This window comes from Canis lupus, chromosome 14, assembly GCF_003254725.2.
Source record: "Canis lupus dingo isolate Sandy chromosome 14, ASM325472v2, whole genome shotgun sequence".
Lineage (NCBI taxonomy): Eukaryota > Metazoa > Chordata > Mammalia > Carnivora > Canidae > Canis > Canis lupus.
The window spans coordinates 7,824,803-7,844,267 of record NC_064256.1 but is presented as its reverse complement, the minus strand read 5'-3'; the positions used below and the strand labels follow the sequence as shown (position 1 = coordinate 7,844,267).

Below are 19,465 nucleotides of genomic sequence, written 5' to 3'. Positions count from 1 at the left end.
TTTATGGGGAAGAAGGGAAGGTTGGGCACGTTGCCCTGGGAGCAGAGCCTCGTCCCCGAGTCTGGGTCTCCCTGCAGAGGCCGAAATGGAGCCAGTGCCATGCTCCTACCCTTGAGGACAGGGTGGGCTCCTTCACCCCAAGCAGTAGAGAGGTGGCAATTAGCCAGTCATCTGGTGGTGGCGGCAAACCCTTCTAGGACAATCATCCTTTCTCCCCCTTCCTTTTTTTTTTTTTTTCTCCCCCTTTCTGTGAATTTACCCAGACACTGGGTGCAAAAGGCATCACAGAGCCCCTTGCTCCCGCCCCCTAGAGACTGCTGGCCCTGATCCAGGATGTCCCCCACTCCTTCACAACGCTTTCCATTCAGCACGCACCAACAGTTCTGCAAAGCAGACTTTATCACCTCTACAGAGGAGCAGAGAGAAGACTGGAGGGTCTGAGTGACTTGTCCAAGGTCATCCTCTTGTCCCTTGGCCTTATCCTGTGTCATTGAAGCCTCCTGGGGAGATGGGCTGCAAACAAAGGCTGAGGGCAAGCTTCACATCGAGAGGCGCAGCCCCACTCTCTTCCCTGCCCATCAGTGCTGCTAAGGACCCTCCTGGCCCTGCATGGCTCTGGTGGTGCTTCTTACCCCCCAGAACTTGGAATCTCTTAGGAGATTTTCCTTCTTTTGTTCCCCACCTTACTGGAACAGCTCAGATCCTTTACTGCCTCCATGGGGAAGGAAACTAGTCCCTTGTTTAAACCCTACATTGCCTAAACCTCACCGAGAGGCTCAAAACCCAGAGGGCCTGTGGCAGGTTCCCGGGAGCCATGTGGGCCCTGCCCCTGAGAACATTTCTGCTTCCTGGAAAGTTTGGGCACCCTGACTCACCATGGGGGGCCTTCCCCTGTTGATAGTTCTAGCTGCACCCATTTAAGTACCTGCTCTCTACTAAATATACTCCAGTTGCTGGGCAGACAGAGGGAAAGACACCCCACCCCACCCACCCTCCTGCAGCTGTACCCCAGCAGGGAGGACAGGCCCAGAAATAGACTTGCAGTGGTGCCACTGAGGGATCCACAGGCACTCTGGGTGTACAGAGGGGAGTGACTCAGCTAATTAGCCCCAGTCTGGGATATATATTCCAAGCCATGTGGAAATGCATGAGATGCTTGGTGCAGGTGGTGAGTTTCCTTCCCAGAAGGTCTGCAAGCAGAGGGCAAAGGGACCTCCTGCATAGCTACCTACATGGCTTTCCCTTCTGTCGTCTTCATCTGAGCTCTGGGTGCAGGGTTAGGGATGGGATAAGCGTTTGCTCAGTGGGATAATTTAGCACAGGCCTAAGTGCTAGGGAATTGTTAGCTGCTATTGTGAACTATTATATTTGAGTTTAGAGCACTCATCCTCTTGCGAAGAGTACGAGAACAGGAAGCAAAGGAGAGCCCGGCTGGCAGCTGTCCCCACAGACAGGGAGCAAGGGTGTGTGTGACTTCCTGAGCAGCCACTTCAATCCTAATGTCCCTTTAATAGTCCTTGTCAAATTGCCATGGCTCTTCCCCAGAGACTTCCATGACTATGGAAAATAAATAGCCATAATTTGACCTCCAGGGGAACTGAAGATGTCTGCAGAATTCCAGGAAAGGCCATCAGCAAATCAAGTAGAGCCAATCCACCCTTTCAGAAACACAAAGCCAAGGTAAGGAGGAAATCATAAAGTAAATGCATTCACTGCTCAAACTCTTTTCATCTATTTTGATGTATATGAGTACTTTCTGCTTCTGGTAGCACTGGAGAGGGAGAGAGAAGGAGAGGAGAGGCAGAGCAACTATAAAAATCTGGGATGGCTCCTTTCTTTTGCCCTGGGGGGAAGGAGGTGGTGAAGCAAAGGACTTCACTTTTAAGTCAAAGTTTATCATCAAAATTTGGCATTATAGATGACATAGAAGAGGTTTTAAAAGGTTTTGCTGCCATCCAAAGAACGTGTGAGAGTGTCCTTTCTTTTCTTGCCACATAATTTGAAAAAGAGAAACCATTTTTTATCCTAAAAACATTTAATGTATCCGGCAAAGAGTGTTTTGAAATACAAGACAGTTCCTTAAATAGGCCCCAGAGACAGCTCTGGGCCAGGTCGGAGCCCTGCTCTGGTTGCAACTCTGGTGGCCAGGGGATCTTAAGAGAGTCATCCAGTTGCCACCAGCTGCGAGGCGTAGGACCCATTGCCCCTCCGATGACCTCAGCCAGGACTGTTGTGAAGAACACCTGAGGTGAGAGTAAGCAAAGCTCTGAGAAAGCAGGCCGCCCCGCAGAGCTGGCTGTCACATGAAAGGAGCAGCGCCCAGGCCCAGCTCCCGTGGCGGGAAGTGGGGTGGGGGTGGGGGGTTAGTGGGGAGGGTGTCACGATGCTACTCTGCACTTGTCACAGCCAGACCCAGGTTCCTCAGGCAAGCTTCATCAGCTTCTCCAACACTCAGCCAGCCTGCCCCCACCCCCCAAGCCCCTCTGGAAAGGGTCAGGAGGAAAAAGAAGGAAGAAATTTTTCCTTTGTGTTCTTATTCCAATCAGGAGAAAAGCCTGATGCCAGGAGAGGTTGGAGGATACCCCCACTCACCTCCTCTACAGGTGAGGGAGGGTGGCTGAAATTGAGGGGCAGCCCCCAGCTCTGCTACTCTACTGCCCACACTCCACTACTTACACTGTTAAAAAAGAAAACAAAATTCAACTGAGAGTATTTGAAGAGCTAATTGACTTTATTAAGCAACTCATGAATAGGGCAGCATCCCATCTAGTGGGAGATGCTAGGCATGCTAAAGTAGGGGGGAGCTGCGAGGAGCTGTATGTACAAAATGGGAGGTTTTTGGGGATCCCTGGGTGGCGCAGCGGTTTAGTGCCTGCCTTTGGCCCAGGGCGCGATCCTGGAGACCCGGGATCGAATCCCACATCGGGCTCCCGGTGCATGGAGCCTGCTTCTCCCTCTGCCTGTGTCTCTGCCTCTCTCTCTCTCTCTCTGTGAAAAAAAAAGGGGGGGGGATTTTTTAGAGGGTGGAGAAAGAAAGTTATTAGCAAGAGAAAAGAAAGGAAAAGTCACCTTCCCTTAGGTAAAAGGCCAGGGGGTCTTATTAGGTAGATCACCTCATTTTCCTTTGAGGGGTTGGGGGGCTTCAGTGTGACAGATGACTTCATTGGTGCTTATGAGAAAGTTCCTGATTGACAGGCTAAGGTTTATATCTCTTGCGGGGAGACTGAATCCGCAGTTTGATTAGGCATTAAGCTGGGGTTTGGTGACTTGGCCTAAGAGACACCATTTGCGGCCTGTGGTTTTCTCTTTAACGATCTAGAACCCATGACTGTGGCCCTAACCCTCTCAACAGCTAGAGGCTTTTCTGGGAATCATCAAGGATGTGGTGACACACAGGACAAGGGAAACCCATACTCCTTCCGGAAACTCTCAGGCAAATGGGGAAAAGTGACGATGGGCACGATGCAGGTAACATGGCAACAGAAATGAGGACAGAGCACTGGGGGTACCTGGGTGGTTCAGTCGGTTGAGCATCTGCCTTCGGCTCAGGTAATGACCCCGGGGGTCCTGGGATCGAGCCCCATGGCAGGTTCCGGCTCCGTGGGGAGTCTGCTTCTCTCTCCGCCTCTCCCCCTGCTCTCATGCTGTCTCAAATAAATAAATAAAATCTTTAAAACAAAACAAAACAAAACAAAAGACAGAGCTCTGGCCTGGGAGTCAGGAGACCTGGGCTGGTATTCCAGCCTCACTCAGTGCCACCTTCCCTGTTTGCCCCATCTCTGAAATGGATATCGTAGCCTCCAATCTGCCCACCACATAAGGTGGGCCTGGGATCTGATGAGATGAGGGAGGCTGCTTTTGGACTTCCAGTGGACACTACTGGCCTGGTAGGAGCCAAAGTACTCTGTCTCTCCATTCTTCCTCATTTATTTGTGGAGTTATCCAACTCTGAAGGAACACAGGCCTGCTTTGCCCCCCCTCCCCCCAGAACCCTCCTGCACAGCTGGTTGGTGGTGTTATGAGGGCTGGACAGCCTCACCTACTTGGCAATTGATAGCCGCTCTGCTGCTGGGGCAGGGATGTTCGTTGGGGTGCTTTTACAAGTTATTGTCTGTATTGTCTATAATTCTGAAACCAGATACAATTCTGCACCCAAGTCTGATGTAGGGGTTTTTCCTCAGACTAAGCAATTCTCTGACACCAGCTTGGGTGTCCTACAATTCAACGTTGACATTATCTGCCTGGAGATAACGTCAGATTCCACAGCTTAAAGGTTCAATCTTACAAGCCTGCCTCTGCTTCTGGCCTCTTTAGATGCCAATCACAAATTCAGGTTGTTACCTGTGTTTCTGACCAACTGGCTATAAGATCAGAGGTTCCAACAACCCCCTCCTTGAGTTTGATTAATTTGCTAGAGTGGCTCATGGAATTTACAGAAACATTTTACTGACTAGATTACTAGTTTATTATAAAAGGATAGAACTCAGGAACAGCCAGACAGGAAAGAAGCTTCGGGCAAGGTATTGGGAAAAGGTGCAGAGCTTCCCTGACCTTTCCGGATAGCACTACTCTCCCCTAATCTACCTGTGTTCACTGACCTGGAAGCTCTCCAAAACCCACCCTTTGGGGTTTTAATGGAGGCTTCATTACTAGGCCTGAATGACTAAATCATTGGCTACTGACGACTGAACTCAATCTTGAGCCTCCAGTCACAGGGTTGGCTGTTCTGGCAACCAGCCCCCATCCTTAGATGCATCCAAAAATCACCTCATTAACAAAAGACACCTTTATTGCTCTCTTCACAGGGAATTCCAAAGGTTTTGGGAGCTCTGTGCCAAGATAAGGAGACAAATACCACATATATATTTCTTATTATGTCATGATAGCACATCGTTTTATTAGAAGGGTACACTAGACTTCCATCCTCTCATTGCAAATAGGAAAAGAACAATGTTCTGGATCTCTCTCCATCTAAGGTGCCAAGTGCCATGACAAGGTCTTCCTCAACGTGGATCTGACATGGAATCTTTTCTCCAAAGGAAAACCTCCTCAAAGCACAGCATCTGAGTACCTTTTGGTTGAAAAGTGCCTATAGACAATGGAGTATCAACCCAGGAGAGAGGAAAAGGAGGGGAAAATGGAGAGGTTGAGAGTGGGAGACACCTGAGAATCCATGTCTTACAACTAGGTTTTTGTACAAAGAGCCTTTAATATCCAGCCGAATGCATGAGGGCTGGGAGTCCCTCAGGCAGACAGGGATAGGCACAAGATGGGTTCAGGCCATAAGGCAGACCAAACAGCATGTGAGAGGAGTTGCTGGTGGGCTGAAGCCCAGACAATAGTGCAGGGAAGAAGAGCAGGAGAAAATGAGGGGGAGGAACTGACATTTATTGAGTACCTGCTATAAACGAGGCTAAGCAAAAAGAAAATGACAGGTTGGGGAGAGGTCACTGCCACAGATGACTGTTGGCATATCCCCCATCTTCATCATCCTCCACAATCAATCTCTCAGGTTAGCCATGTCCCTGGGGCTGGGATTACTGGGAGCAAGTTCCTGCTGCCAGTGGCTCAGTCTCCTTGGGGAGGCAAGACCTAAGGAAATGACAAGTGAGCCACAGTAGCATATGCTCTGTCAGTGGATGCCAACTAGTGAATGTCAGGGACTGAGGGAGGGATTGCAAGGAAACCTTTTCCTAAGGTTTGGGTAGGGTCGCCAGGGAGAAATCTGCTTGAACTTGAATGCTGGATAGCACACCAGTGGAAAGGAGGGATGAACCAATCTGGACAAGGAACAGTAAAAACAACACAGGTGGTGTGCTCAAGGGACCACGACTAGCAGTTTATTCTTCTATCACTTTGTATTTGGGGCCCTTTCACATACCTCACTCGGGAAATGACTCTGTTGTCCTCTATAAGCCCAGCTAAGCCCTGAAACAGATGGCCTTCGGTGAGTTCAACAGAATGAAATGAACTCCTATGTGTAAATGATTATTACATATTGCAGAGTATGTAGAAAAGTGTGAAATATAGTTCCTGCCCTCAAGGGCAGGAAGGATTTTCCTTCTGTCAAATGGCCAGTGAAAGGGTTTTGGGATGACTCTGCAGCAGTGATGTCTGATAAATGGAGAAGGCTCTGGGCAGCATGGACAAGTCTAAGGAAAACTGGATTAGCCATCTATCAAAAGATGCTCTGTTTGTGGGTGGTCCAAAGGTTTTCTGGTGACTCTGCAGTTTGCTTCCCAGAATTAGTTACCAGTCTCAGTCTTGTATCTTTCATATTCCTCCCAGTATATTCTTTCTCAAGCACAGAAGCCTAGATAGAGCCAAACACTAGTTCAGAAGCCAAAGCAATTGCAGATGTACCTATAACTCACACATGGCTGGGCCACTGAATAGCACCCCAATCAACTGTCTCAGGTTCTACAATTAATCCTGGTAAGGAAGAGGCATCAGAACAAGAATGAGAGAACCAAAATAAGATAACACATGTGGGTAACTTCTAACTGAGTCAACCTTGGACAAAGGAAGTCTGAAAATGTTTCTTTGGCCTAAGAGAAACAAAACAACCTCATCCTGGCCCTTAAAGCACTAGTTAGGGCTTAGTGGGAGAAAGCATAGGTGAGCATCATCTGAAATAAACTGAAACATGAATCTATCTTGGGCATCCTCACAGTCTGATGATGTAGCTACTGCCATGATAGAGCAGATTAGTTTCAGAACTTTATAAGTTGCATGGGCAGAGGTGGCAGATGCCTGTCAATCATGTCTCAAAAAGTGAGTCATGGGGATATAAAGCAGAAAAGTAGCTACTTGAGTCAATCAGAGGGCATAAGACTGAAGATTCTAGGTGGCTGGCACTCACTCTGGCATATTTGACCTCCTGCTTCCTCAGATGACTGAAGGTCAAATACATGGTAAGAAGACGTTCTCTACCTTGAGGTTCTGAGTTGGAAAAACTCTTTTCAAGGCAAAAACACACCAAAAGATGTTTGGAAATATTTTAAAGAATAAATTCACATTCAGCCATAGAAAAGAATGAAATCTTGCCATCTGCCAACATGGTGGATCTAGAGAGTGTTATGCTCAGTGCAATAAGTCAGTCAGAGAAAGACAAATACCGTATGATTTCACTCATATGTGAATTTAAGAAACAAATGAGCAAAGGAAAAAAAGGAGACAAACCAGAAACAGACTCTTAACTATAGAGAACAATCTGATGGTTAACAGAGAGGAGGCAGGGAAAGGGTGGAACAGGTGATGGGGATTAAGGGATAAGCTTGTGGTGATGATGCATAGAATTGTTGAATCATTATATTGTGCACCTGAAATGAATAAAACACTTTATGTTAACTATACTGGAATTAAAATGAAAACCTTAAAAAAATAAAAATGATTTCACATGTCCTGACTCTGTAATAGAAGTTTACAGATCTTACTTCCAAGACAGGTAAACATGTTTGTTGCAGGCTGAGCCTAAAGTAAAGAACTGTACATCCTGGATCAGATTCCTCAAAACTACCAAGTAGTCCCCCAGAAAAGCTAAGAAATAGCATATAATCTTAAGACTCTTTATTTAAAGGGAAGATATCTGAGCCAGGCTACCATAACCAAGCAGAAAGATGCTATTGAAACTTGGCAGTTTGACTGAAGACATTTGGTCTTGGATGTCATTGTCATTGTTTTTTAACTAAGCAGTCTGTACCTCTAATTCAGAAAATACCATTTCATGAAATTTCCATTTCATGTAGAAGTGAGCACAACCCTTATGCATTAATACTCCCAAGGCAAAGGTAAGTGGAGCTGCCCAGATAGGCCACAATAAGGTGTCCCAAAGGACAATACCATATAAGGAATCTGGTTGTTGAGAAAGCGGATGACTGGTCTGCATTATCACTTTTAAAAAGAACTGAGCAATAACTTTCCAAGGTTGCTAAAGCTATCAGAAGCATTTGAATCTAAGAGAATATGGCAAAGCTATCTGAGTCGACACCAATTTTTATCTATTCTAAATGTTAAGATGTATTTTTGAATGTTAATTTAGAGATATTTGTACACCCCAAAAAAGTATCTGGTGAGCAGAGTTGGCCAAGAGAAGACAGATTAGCTAAGAGGCAGGTGGTGGTAGATCGTGAGTCTGTGTATACCTTAATAAAGTATCTTGCTCCCTCCGCAGTGTACAGAGCCTCCTAGGACAGATGTGTGACCAAGCTGTTGCAAGAATGTTTCAAACTCCCCAAGTCATACTGTCTGAAGGTAACTCTGGAGATAGAGCCCCTGCCCTTTAGTTCTTCCCCAAGGAAGAGTAAATATTTTCATGGTTTCTCCTTTATCCATTTTTAAGCCAATTAAGGACATTTTTTTTGAGCATTCATTGATTCCCCCCAAGATATTTCAACAGTCACATCCCTAGGGTTGCAATGGTTCTCAAGAGAGCATCATTTACTATAGCACCAGGTTGGACCAGAGAGTCAAAACCTCTGGGCTGTATTCCCACTTCTTTCTCTGACCTACTGAGTACTATTTCCTCCTTTGCCCATTTTTTTTTTCATTCAAAAAACATTTACTCATTACCTACTATGTGCCAGGTTCAATTCTAGGTCCTGCATCTCCAGGACCAATGAGATATCAAGTTCCCCTCACAAAGCATACATTCTAACTAGGAGAACAAATAACTTCGGATAGACTGAGCACTAGAGAGAAAATAAGCAAAGTGACAGGATTCCAGTGATGGGGGTAGGATAGACAAGAGGGGATGAAGAGCCCTACTTTACCAGGAAAGAGTTCCAGGAGGGGTGACCAGTCAGTGGAGATCTGAGTGGTAAGCAAAAGATCTGAGGGAAAAGTTTTCCAGGTGAAAGGAACAAATACAAAGCCTCTGAGGTGGTCGAGTTGAAGGAATTGAAGGGTTGGGCAGCCAAACTGTAAGAAAGGGAGTGATGGATAGAGACAAGCAGGAGAGGTGACAGGGGCTGCAGAACCATGGGCTCTGCCTGTTGGAGGAACACCACCATATTGAGCCCGGAGCAGACATCATTGGGACCAAGCATATGAAGGACAATACAAAGAGGATGAGGAGGGGCCTCAGGGACTAAGACATAAAGCACAGCTTCAGGTCACCCTGGGGCCAAACATTACTGAGCTGATCAGTCCTTATGACCTCCTCTAGCCCAATCCCCTAGCACTGGAATCCCTGGCAATATCAGACTTACTCTACTTGGGCTGTTCCAGAGATGGGACTCATGTCTCTCTGACAGCTACACTTAAGTTCTCCCAAAATCTGATTCCTTGTGAGTTTTACTCTTCTGCCTCCATATATCCTTCTAGGCTCTACCAACAGCTAATAACACCCCAAGAATTCCCTTCTCAGGCAAGTCAGACCAGTTTCCCCGTTACTCATCTGACTTTCTAAACTTTCTAACTTCTTATTATGGAAAATTTCAAATGTCCAAGGAAGCAAAGAGAATAGTATGATAAATCTCCATCTACCTACAACCAACTTCAACATCAACCAACTCATGACCAATTGTGCTTCCATCTATCATTTTGATTTCCTTCACCAACTTGGTCATGACATTTATCTCATAGGTGTGGTATGGCCAACCCAGAGTACTAGCAGCTGACTCCCTGGTGACATCCCATTTCTACTACTATAGCCTAACAGTCCTATTACATGTGTGGCAGCCACGCTGTTCCTTCATAATGTGAATTCAATCAACTCAAACTCTTCAACCAGAAATTGTGAAGAAGGGTTTTTGGAACTCAAGTGAAGGAATTTACATTACTCCCAATGATTTTCATCTTATCAGATTCAGCCCATTCCTTCTGGCTATCATGATCTTTTTTGGATCTAGATTCTAATATTTATTTACCATCCCTCCCAGCTTTTATGATTCCCCTAAAATTTTGGAAAGTAGTGAGTCATCTCTATCCCGAGTTTTAAAAAAAGTGTATGAAGTAGAATGAATGAATTAGAAAAAGAGCAGAGCCAAAATGGATCAGAAAAAAACTTTAGTTCAATTTCTTACTCTACAAATGAGAAAACTAAGGCTCAGAGAGTCTATTTATGGTTCAAGGCTACCCATTAGGTAAAAGCAAGACAAGCTAAAGGCTAGGCCTGATGCTCACTGCTCCCTCCAACCCCTACCACTGTTAAGATCTGAGGAGAGAAAATGTGGGTCATCACCAGCTAGGTTAGTGACAGGGGACTACTGCAAACTGATTTCTAGTCAACTGCCCATAATAACCCACTCATCTGGCAAACAGTTATCAGGTGTTGCTTTCTGCACTGACCTCAATGACTTTCCCAGTCTCTTCTACTGGGAAGAGATTAGGTTGCAAATCATTTTTCTCTGTTCTTACTTAATTCCTGCATTATGTAGAACTATGTTAGGAATGTCAAAAATGTTCATAAATAATAAAGGATTCACATCTATTAGAAATGAGAAATAGTTTATTTAAAAAGCCACAAAACAGCTCATTTAGAGGAGACACTTAACAAAATATACATCTTAAAAATTCAGCCCTCAAGAATCCTCCGTGCAATTGTTTCCATTTCTAAAACAGAGGACTGAATGGGTAATAATTATAGACACAATTCACACAGTAACTTGGATAATACACAAAAAAACATCATGATGTTTTTCTGAGATTTCTCTTTGTGGTTCACTAATCACACACTGGGGAGGGCCCAAAGTTCAAATGTGTGCAGCCCAGGGGAGCTCCCAACAAAGTGGCAGCACACTGGGGAGGAAAGGGGGTGTCTTTCCCTCAGAGGGAAGCTTGACAAAGAATCCAGCTTCTTATCCAGTCCGCTGCCACTATCAACTGTCAAACCATTTGCTCCTCTTTGCAAGAGGTGCTCCTTTTGAAGGTCTCAGTAATTTCTGCTTATATTGTTCGACCAGCTGGTTGAAGCGGATTTCAGTCTTATTTCCCTTAGCTTTCTTCCTAGGGGCCTATAAATGAAAGGTAAGGAAAAACAAGATATCAATTTCAAGCATTGACTATGACCTCACGTTGACACCATTCAAGAGAGAAAATAACGAATCCTGTTTACCATAAGAGGTGGATTTCCAGAGAGTGACTCCTACCAAAACCCAAAAGGAATCATCCGCTGGCAAGAAACCGGACCAGGAACGCCTAAGAGAGGGGCTGAACTAAACCACTATGTAGGTGCTTCAGAGCTCTTGCTCTCAAATGCTCCTGCGAGTCTTCTCACAGGTGAGTCAGCCCAGAGTTTGCATCTTCTTGCTGGCCCTTTCCCTCAACAAGAATACTGCTTATGGGATTTCAGAAATAGAGCTCTATGATATAGTATGGTACGGGTCAGAGACACAGATTCCTTGAGTAGGAGAAGCTACTGCTTCTTTCATCCTTGCAACTTAAAAGAAAGGCACTAGGGAAGGGGAAAAGAAAGCTTGACCTCAAATGTTCAAGAATGTAGAACCACAATTTTCTACTAAAAGGAAATAGGGCTGCTTGGAAAAATGGCTAATGCCAGGACTAAGGAAGAATTATGTAAGATGAGGTGGGACATCTGGTTGTACCAGAAAGCAAGGACACCACCAAAGACAGGGTCAGATTGGAAGGACTCAGGAGCCATCCTGTAGGGCCTTCTGCTGGCCTAAGATGGGACAAGAATTATAACTGCGTTTGGTTGCAACACATCAAATATATAAAAACTCAGGAATCTGTAATACTAAAAAGATCTTACTGGTCACCATAGGAGGCTGGTAGGGCACCAACTCATTGCTCTGAAAACTGATAAAGAAAAATGAAATCAAGCATTTATTCTGCCTTTTCTATACAAATGGTATTTCATTTGTATAGTTGACAAGGGAAGATTCTTTTCTTTAGAATTCTCCCAAAACAATGCAAAAGAACTGAAAAAAAGAACCAAAAAACAAAAACCCCAAAACCCTACAAAATCACCATTCTGTACCTTTTATTGAAATCATGGATCTAGATAGTAATCATCAATGGGTGCTAAAACCATTAGGTGAGAGGCTGGTGGAAACTTCACAAATGGAAGAGAGGTGGACAACCCTCAAGCCTGCAGATCTACTGATTAACCTGAACATCACAAAAAATGGGGCAACCAAATGTTATGGGCCTTAGGATGCTGACACAACAGAAAGCACCACCCATGAAATATTCTTGCCAAGAAAACTGAACTTGAGGGGCGCCTGGCTAGCTCAGTGAGTGAAGCATGTGACTCTTGATCTCAAGGTTATGAGTTCAAGCCCCACACTGGGTGTAGAGATTACTTAAAAATAAATAAAATCTTAAAGAAAAGGAAAAAGAAAAAAAGAAAACTGGACTTGAATCTAATCAAGCCTGTACATCTAATTACCAGTTTATAGGCAATACAGGGTATCACAGGCATCAATTAAATGACACCACAAGGCAGCAAGCAACTAAACTGAAAATATAATACATTCTAAAGGGCAAATGACTCAGTTTCTCCAACAAATTATCAGCATGGAAAAAGGGTGGGGGGGTGATGAAGCAGAGTGAGTATTATAGAGAAAAAAAAAAGATTTAAGAGGTATAAAAACCAAATTAATGGGCGGACTCTGGATCTTAATTTGTACTAGCCCAACTACAAAAGAACATTTTTGAGTCAACTGGGGACATTTTAAAATGGGCTGCATATTAGATGATGTTAAAGGCTTCTTACTCATTTCATTAGATATAATAATGGCATAATGTACACATATTGTTAAGACCTAGTCAGTTAGGTCTAGTCAGTCTAGTCAGACCAGCATTCTGAGGTACTTTTCTGAGCAATAAACCATATTTTCATCTAAGGCATATTTACATCTGAAGCAGAATTTGCCTTACTATATATAATCTGGGCAGGGGGCATTATGTATGAGGAATAGGTAAAATAAGATAATTGTTGAAGTAGAGAAACTAATATACAGGTTCTTTCTACTTTTATTTTACTTACCTATTTATTTATTCCTTATTTACTTTAAGATTTTTTTTTTTTTTTGAGCAAGCTCCGTGTCCAGTGTGGAGCCCAACCCAGGGCTTGACCCCATGACCCTGAGATCAAGACCTGAGCTGAAATCAAGAGTCTGATGCTTCGGGGATCCCTGGGTGGCTCAGCAGTTTAGCGCCTGCCTTTGGCCTGGGACGTGATCCTGGAGTCCCAGGATCAAGTCCCACGTCAGGTTCCCTGCATGAAGCCTACTTCTCCTTCTGCCTGTGTCTCTGCCTATCTCTCTCTCTCTCATGAATAAATAAATAAAATCTTTAAAAGAAAAAAAAAGAGTCTGATGTTTCTATTTTTAAGTAATCTCTACACCCAACATGGGGCTCAAACCTACGACTCCAAGATCAAGAGTTTCAAGCTCTACCAACTCAGCCAGCCGGGTGCCTCTATTTTTTTTTTTTTAAGTTTATTTATTTTTAAAAATGACTTCTACACCCAACATGGGGCTCGAACTCATGATGCCAAGATCAAGAGTCACGTGCTGTTCTGAGTCAGCCAGGCGTCCTAGGTTTTCTCCACTTTTAGAACTGTATACCGCAACACCCTCTAAAAAGCTGTGCTTTGCATTAGCTGCAATCCAGAAGCCCTTCTTTTTGCTTAACTAATCAGGGCACAAAAGTGGCTGCCAGCTGTGGCAGAGCCCAGCCATCCCAAAGCCTCGTGCCCTACAGAACTCACCTGGTTGGAAGGTAATTTTTGCTTCTCTTGCTTCTGCGAGTTTATCTGGGGCTTTGGCTTTTTGGGAGGGAGAGACTTCACTCTGCCTTTGTCCCGCTGCCTGAAATAAGAGGTCAGGTAAAATGTCACTCTGAATTCTCCGGCTAACTGGCACCTCTGAGGCTATCTCAGCCACAAGATAAAATTCCTCTTCTCACACTGGCGCTTTCTTAGCCCAGGAGAAGTCATTCTAAAAAGGGATACTATAACAGAATACCCGAAGGTTCAACATTTATATACCTTTTAAAAAGTTTTGGCTTAAAACTTCAAGGGATTCTCAAAAACCTTCATTTTTTTCACAAATATTTTGTAAAGATTAACTTTTGTTGATAGCACTAATCTGCTGCCTCAAACAGGATCTGCAAGATAACCCTCAGTAGATAGGCCTCAGCTGACAGAGACAACCCTCTGGACTGGAGGGGGCTTTCAGGAGAAGAAGATGACACGAAAGTCGCCAGGAGGAGGATCCTCTGTGACCCCTCCACTAGTGCTATTCCGGCCTCCAATTGTTCCAAGAGCCACATCTGTTGGTGTCAAGATGCCTGCACATTAGCTCTTTCTGGGGGACCAATGCAGTACTAAACATATCTTTCATCCAAACAACAGCCACAAAGAAGAAAAGGGCTAAGCAAAACCAAACCCTTGTAGAAGCAACCTGCTGTTCTATACCATTCTGCATCTCACCTAATTTTGGGGCCTCGGTGTGAGGGGAGCACCAGGACCTTTCTTCTCTTCTTTCCATCGGGCAGCTCCACCTGTTCCACTTCAGCCTTGGTCTGGAACCCTGTCCACGAAGTAGAATGCACCTTCCCCTTTTGCTCCAGCGGGGTCTTGCTTTGTTCCCGTGTGTGGTTTTGAGCTGCTTTCTGTTGCTGGTCTTTTCCAAGTGCTGGTTGTTCCTGCTGGGGCTCACCAGTTGCAGGCTTGGATTTCACTTTTTGCTGCATAAAATAAGACACTGCCATCTGTTTCTGGATGAGGTTTATCTGCTGGAAACACTCAGCAGAAAAGGAGCTTCATGGAGCTTAGTCAAAGAAGGAGAATTCTTCCCTTGAATAGTTACAAATTATAGGAAAATGAATACAAGTTCACAGGCCCTGACATGGTAGCAGACAGTTACCTGGGGGACACAAAATCACCACTTCCCTTTCCATACGCAGGAACAGAGGAAAGTATATGCATGCCCAAGACTCGAAGCCAGTAGGAAGAAAGAAAAAAGAAAAGCCAGTTGCATGGGGCAGCAATTACTAAACAAATGTGTGATGGGAATCCCAGAGGGAGAAGAAAGAAAAGAACAGACAAAATATTTGAAGAAATATGGGGTGAAGGCAGCCCGGGTGGCTCAGCAGTTTAGCACTGCCTTCAGCCCAGGGCGTGATTCTGGAGACGAGTCTCACATCGGGCTTCCTGCATGGAGACTGTTTCTCCCTCTGCCTGTGTCTCTGCCTCTCCCTCTCTCTCTCTCTCTCTGTGTGTCTCTCATGAATAAATAAATAAAATCTTAAAAAAAAGAAAAAGAAAAAGAAAAGAAACATGGAGTGAGAATTTACCAATCTTAGTGACAGACACTAAACCACAAATGCAGGAAACTCAGCCAAATACCAAACAGGATATATACCAAAAACAGGTATATCATACCAAACTGTAGAAAATCAAAGACAAAATGAAGATCTGGAAAGAAGGGGCGTGGGGTAGGCTAAAGAATACCTTATTTACAGAGAGACAAAGATAATATTACACTGAATTTCTCTTCAGGAGCCATGTAAGAAATAAAAGAACAGAGAAATATCTAAAATTTTTGGGAAAAAAGACACCAACCTAGACTTTTGTATTCAATGTGATCATCCTTCAAAAGTGAAAGAGAAATAAAGACTTTCTCAGACAAACAAAATTAAAGGAATTTGTCACCAGGGGACGGGTCTTGCAAGAAAGGCTAAGTGAATTTCTGAGAAGGAAGACGACCTAGGTCAGAAACTCGAGTCTACATAAAGAAAGGAAGAACGTTAGAGAAGGAATAGTGAAATGAAGACTAGGAAAAGATGCTATGAGAAGGAAGGCACAGGGGCACTTGGGTGGCTCAGTGGTTGAGCATCTGTCTTTGGCTTAGGTCATGATCCTGGAGTCCTGGGGTTGAGTTCCGCATCGGGCTTCCCACAGGGACCCTGCTTCTCCCTCTGCCTGTGTCTCTACCTCTTTCTCTGTGTCTCTCATAAATAAATAAATAAAATCTTTTTAAAAAGAGAAGGAAGGCATAAAGTATGTTACGGATTTATATTGCACTGTAATGGAAGAAGAAACAGAAGATCCACATTAAATTAGTCTAATTATTGATACAACAAAGATTGTTCTATGCCTGTAATATGCCCGTCTCAATTTCTAAGTAAGGGTACAGAGGGAAAGAATAGTGACTACCTTTAAGGACTCCTGGCCTAATGGAGGACAAGAGACACACAAATAACGCAAAGTGAAAAACTAGAGACCTTAAGGAAAGGTTCATGAAAGTACAAGTAATGGGGTCTTACCTCTTTCGAGAGAGGTGGGAAAATGCTTCTTGAGGAAGCACATTTGATCTGAATATGGAAACCGTAGAAGTGTCCTTGAGTCAGGGGAAAGGGACACTTTTACACAGAAAGAGCAATATGTACACAAGTATAAGCAACAAATAAAGCCATCTGAATCATTTTTATTAAGCCACTAGTTTCAGAATCACTCTGAAGCAACAGCTTAAGGCTGTAAGTAAGTCTATTCCTAGAACAAAGCTGTCTCAAACAAGAACCAGATCCCAGATTTTCCTACTCAGAACCACTGTATTAACCACTGAAACTGCTCTTCTATTGGTCAGGCCCATGGTACACACCACAAAGAGTGCAGATGTTTGATATATAAGCAAATTAAGGTATATTATCAATGAAAGCAGTAGGAGTTATGGAATCAAGAATAACCCAGCCTTGGGACGCCTGGGTGGCTCAGTGGTTGAGCACCTGATTTTGGCTCAGGGCATGATCCTGGAGTCCCAGGATTGAGTCCCACATCAGGCTCCCTGCATGGAGCTTGCTTCTCCCTCTGCCTATGTCTCTGCCTCTCTCTGTGTCTCTCATGAATAAATAAAATCTTAAAAAAAAAAAAAAAAGAATACCTGGCCTTCTACATCTGAGGGCTAGAGGAGTAAGAGAAAGAGTGCTGACTATGTGCTGACCATGCACTGTTACCATTTAATCCTTATCAATCAGGTGAGGCAAATCCTGTTAATCCTATTGTACAAACTAAATTGAAGCTGAGAGAGGTACTAACTTGCCAAGGAACTCAGGGGTACAGCCTGAGTCTGAACAGGAGCATTTCCATTCCCATTCGTTCCTTTATACCACACTAGATTAAAAACAGTACTAAAACTATCAGGCATCATACTTCTGGAGCCATCTAAGAAGGAAGAATTATGGAAGAGAGAACTGAAATCTACAATGTAAAACTTTCATCTGGGCCATTCCCTTTGACATGTACTGTCAACCAAACACTGTACTGGCATTGCTCATTGCTAGTAACGTCAGCCTGATTCTCCTCTTTCTTTTCCCCTCTGTGAGGCTATCACAAGACAGGCCAGCAGAGAAGATGGCCTGGAGAGTTCTAGGGAACTAAGAGTAAAGTGTAAAAACCTAATGAGATAGAGACCTATTTCAAGGGTGCAGAACCACAAACTCAATAAAATAGGCGTTTAACGTAGCCTGAAAAAAAAAATGCTTTAACTGAAATATACACTTAAAAATAGCAAATTTCATGTTATGTGTATTTGACCATAACTTAAAAAAACAAGCAAAAACAGAAAAACATTTCAGTTCTGTACCAGGCTGCGCTGAATCCTCAGTTCCTTTATTTTAAGTTTCCTTCGATCCTCCAATGAGAACTCCACTATTGGTCTCTGTGTCAGAAAGAGAATGTCATTCATTAGATTTCTTAATTTCTGAGAGCAATGAGCTGAGATATCCCCCACCACTGCCCTCTCTCCTGCTCACTTACTCTACTCAAAGGTAAGGGGCCATTCTGCAAGCAGTCTATCCAATTTAGATTTCAAAACCTTCTGATCATCTTATCTGCTGAACCACTGCTTATTCCCTCACTAACTGGCTCCTCTTTCCTACCACACATAAGTCAGAGGACACTGGACAAAGCAGAGAAATGGTTTTCTGCAAAGGGCCCTCAGAGGAATAGGTCTCCTCACAGGATGAGGCTCACCTTCAGAGGCCCAAAGATCTCTGGATTGTTGTTGATGTGGCGAAGGGCTGTCAGGGCATGCTCGTGCTCCTGGAACTCTGCAAAGGCATAGCCCAGGGACTGACCCTTAACTTTCCCATGCACTCCTTTGAGGTCTCGCATCACCCGACACTATGAGTAGAACAAGAGAAAGAAGGCATGATTACAGAATGAGAGCATGAACAGACTCACTGTGAGATCAGGTGGCTGGGACAGAATCCTCATCCACATCACTGCCACAACAGCCATATTATACTGGACTAACATTTACCAAGGTCTTATTAGCATACATCTACTGAAAGCACAAAGCCAATTAAATAGATACTTTCTGGCTTTCTAAGAGTTTACAGAGATCAACAAAAAACCTATAAATAAGCATGTAGATGAAAATACCCCCCAATTAAAATAGTCAATTGTGGACAATACATACAAGTTCAAAAGTATATGGTACTTTAAATTGTGTAAGTTATCACTGAGGATGAAGCGCTGTCCATAGATCTCATCACTGAAGAAGCCACTCAGAAAGGAAATTACTGAAGAAGGAAAAGAGGCCTGATGGCTTTAGCTAAGAAAGGCACTGAGGGGTGCCTGAGTGGCTCACTTGGTGAAGCATTTGATTCTTGATTTCAGCTCAGGTTATGATCTCAGGGTTGTGAGATGGAGCCCCATTCAGGCTCCCTGCTCATCAGAGAGTCTGCTTCTCTCCTTCTCCCTCTGCTCTCTCTCTTTCTCAAATAAATAAATAAATCTTTAAGAAAGACATTCAGGTATGAGGAAGGGCCTGCCTAACATATAGCCTAAGGATTACAGCTGAAGCTTCAGCTAGCTTTGCTCAGAGCTCGGATCTTCTCTGGCATGATTTGCCTTAAATCCGTAAGCTGAATGTAATAGGTGTCCTGGGACATCAAAGATACCATACCATAGTAGCATATCTTGGAAAAGGCTGTAGTTCTCATGTAATCGAGAAATCTAGGTATTAAGGATACATGGATGCTGCATTTGGTATACTTCCAGTACCTACATTGTCCCAAGAACTGTGCCATGTACTATAGGGAAGTTAAGAAAAGCTTAAAATGAGGTTCCTGTCCTGAAGAAGCTTACGATTTTGGTGAGATACTATACCAACACGTATTAAAACATTAAAGAGAAAATTCAAGGGGTGCCAGGGAGGTACAGTCAGTTGGTTAAGTGTCTTTTTGCATTCAGCTCAGGTCATGATCTCAGGATTGTGAGATCGAGTGCTGCATAGGGCTCTATGCTCAGTGTGGAGTCTGCTTGAGATTCTCTCTCTCCCTTTCCCTCTGCGCCTCCTGCTCGTGCTCTCTCTTTCTCTCTCTCAAATAAATAAATAAATAAATAAATAAATAAATAAATAAATAAATAAATGAATCACTCTTGAAAGAAAGAAAGAAAAAAAGAAAGACCCCTTAAAATGACAATAGAGGGATCAAAAAATAAAATAAAGAGAAAATTCAATGCAATGCAAATACAGTAAAACACATG

General features: G+C 43.8%; 1 protein-coding gene and 1 long non-coding RNA gene across 4 annotated transcripts in view; one reads left to right on the top strand and one right to left on the bottom strand.

Moving 5' to 3' along the window:
• Window positions 1-1,450: 1,450 nt before the first annotated feature.
• Window positions 1,451-8,254, top strand: LOC112675048 (uncharacterized). Its single transcript, XR_003145732.3, has 3 exons — window positions 1,451-1,680; window positions 3,320-3,468; window positions 8,174-8,254. It is a non-coding gene; the product is annotated as an uncharacterized LOC112675048 (long non-coding RNA).
• A 2,178-nt stretch (window positions 8,255-10,432) lies between these two features.
• Window positions 10,433-19,465, bottom strand: part of RBM28 (RNA binding motif protein 28) — a 30,999-nt gene continuing 21,966 nt past the window's right edge. For all 3 annotated transcript variants that reach the window (XM_025471563.3, XM_025471564.3, XM_025471565.3), the window contains 5 exons: window positions 17,945-18,094; window positions 17,556-17,630; window positions 14,402-14,658; window positions 13,679-13,778; window positions 10,433-10,955 (listed from right to left, as the gene is read on the bottom strand). In XM_025471563.3, the coding sequence (XP_025327348.1) occupies window positions 10,821-10,955; window positions 13,679-13,778; window positions 14,402-14,658; window positions 17,556-17,630; window positions 17,945-18,094 (717 nt within the window). In that variant the 3' untranslated portion in view covers window positions 10,433-10,820. The remainder of the gene's footprint in view (window positions 10,956-13,678; window positions 13,779-14,401; window positions 14,659-17,555; window positions 17,631-17,944; window positions 18,095-19,465) is intronic.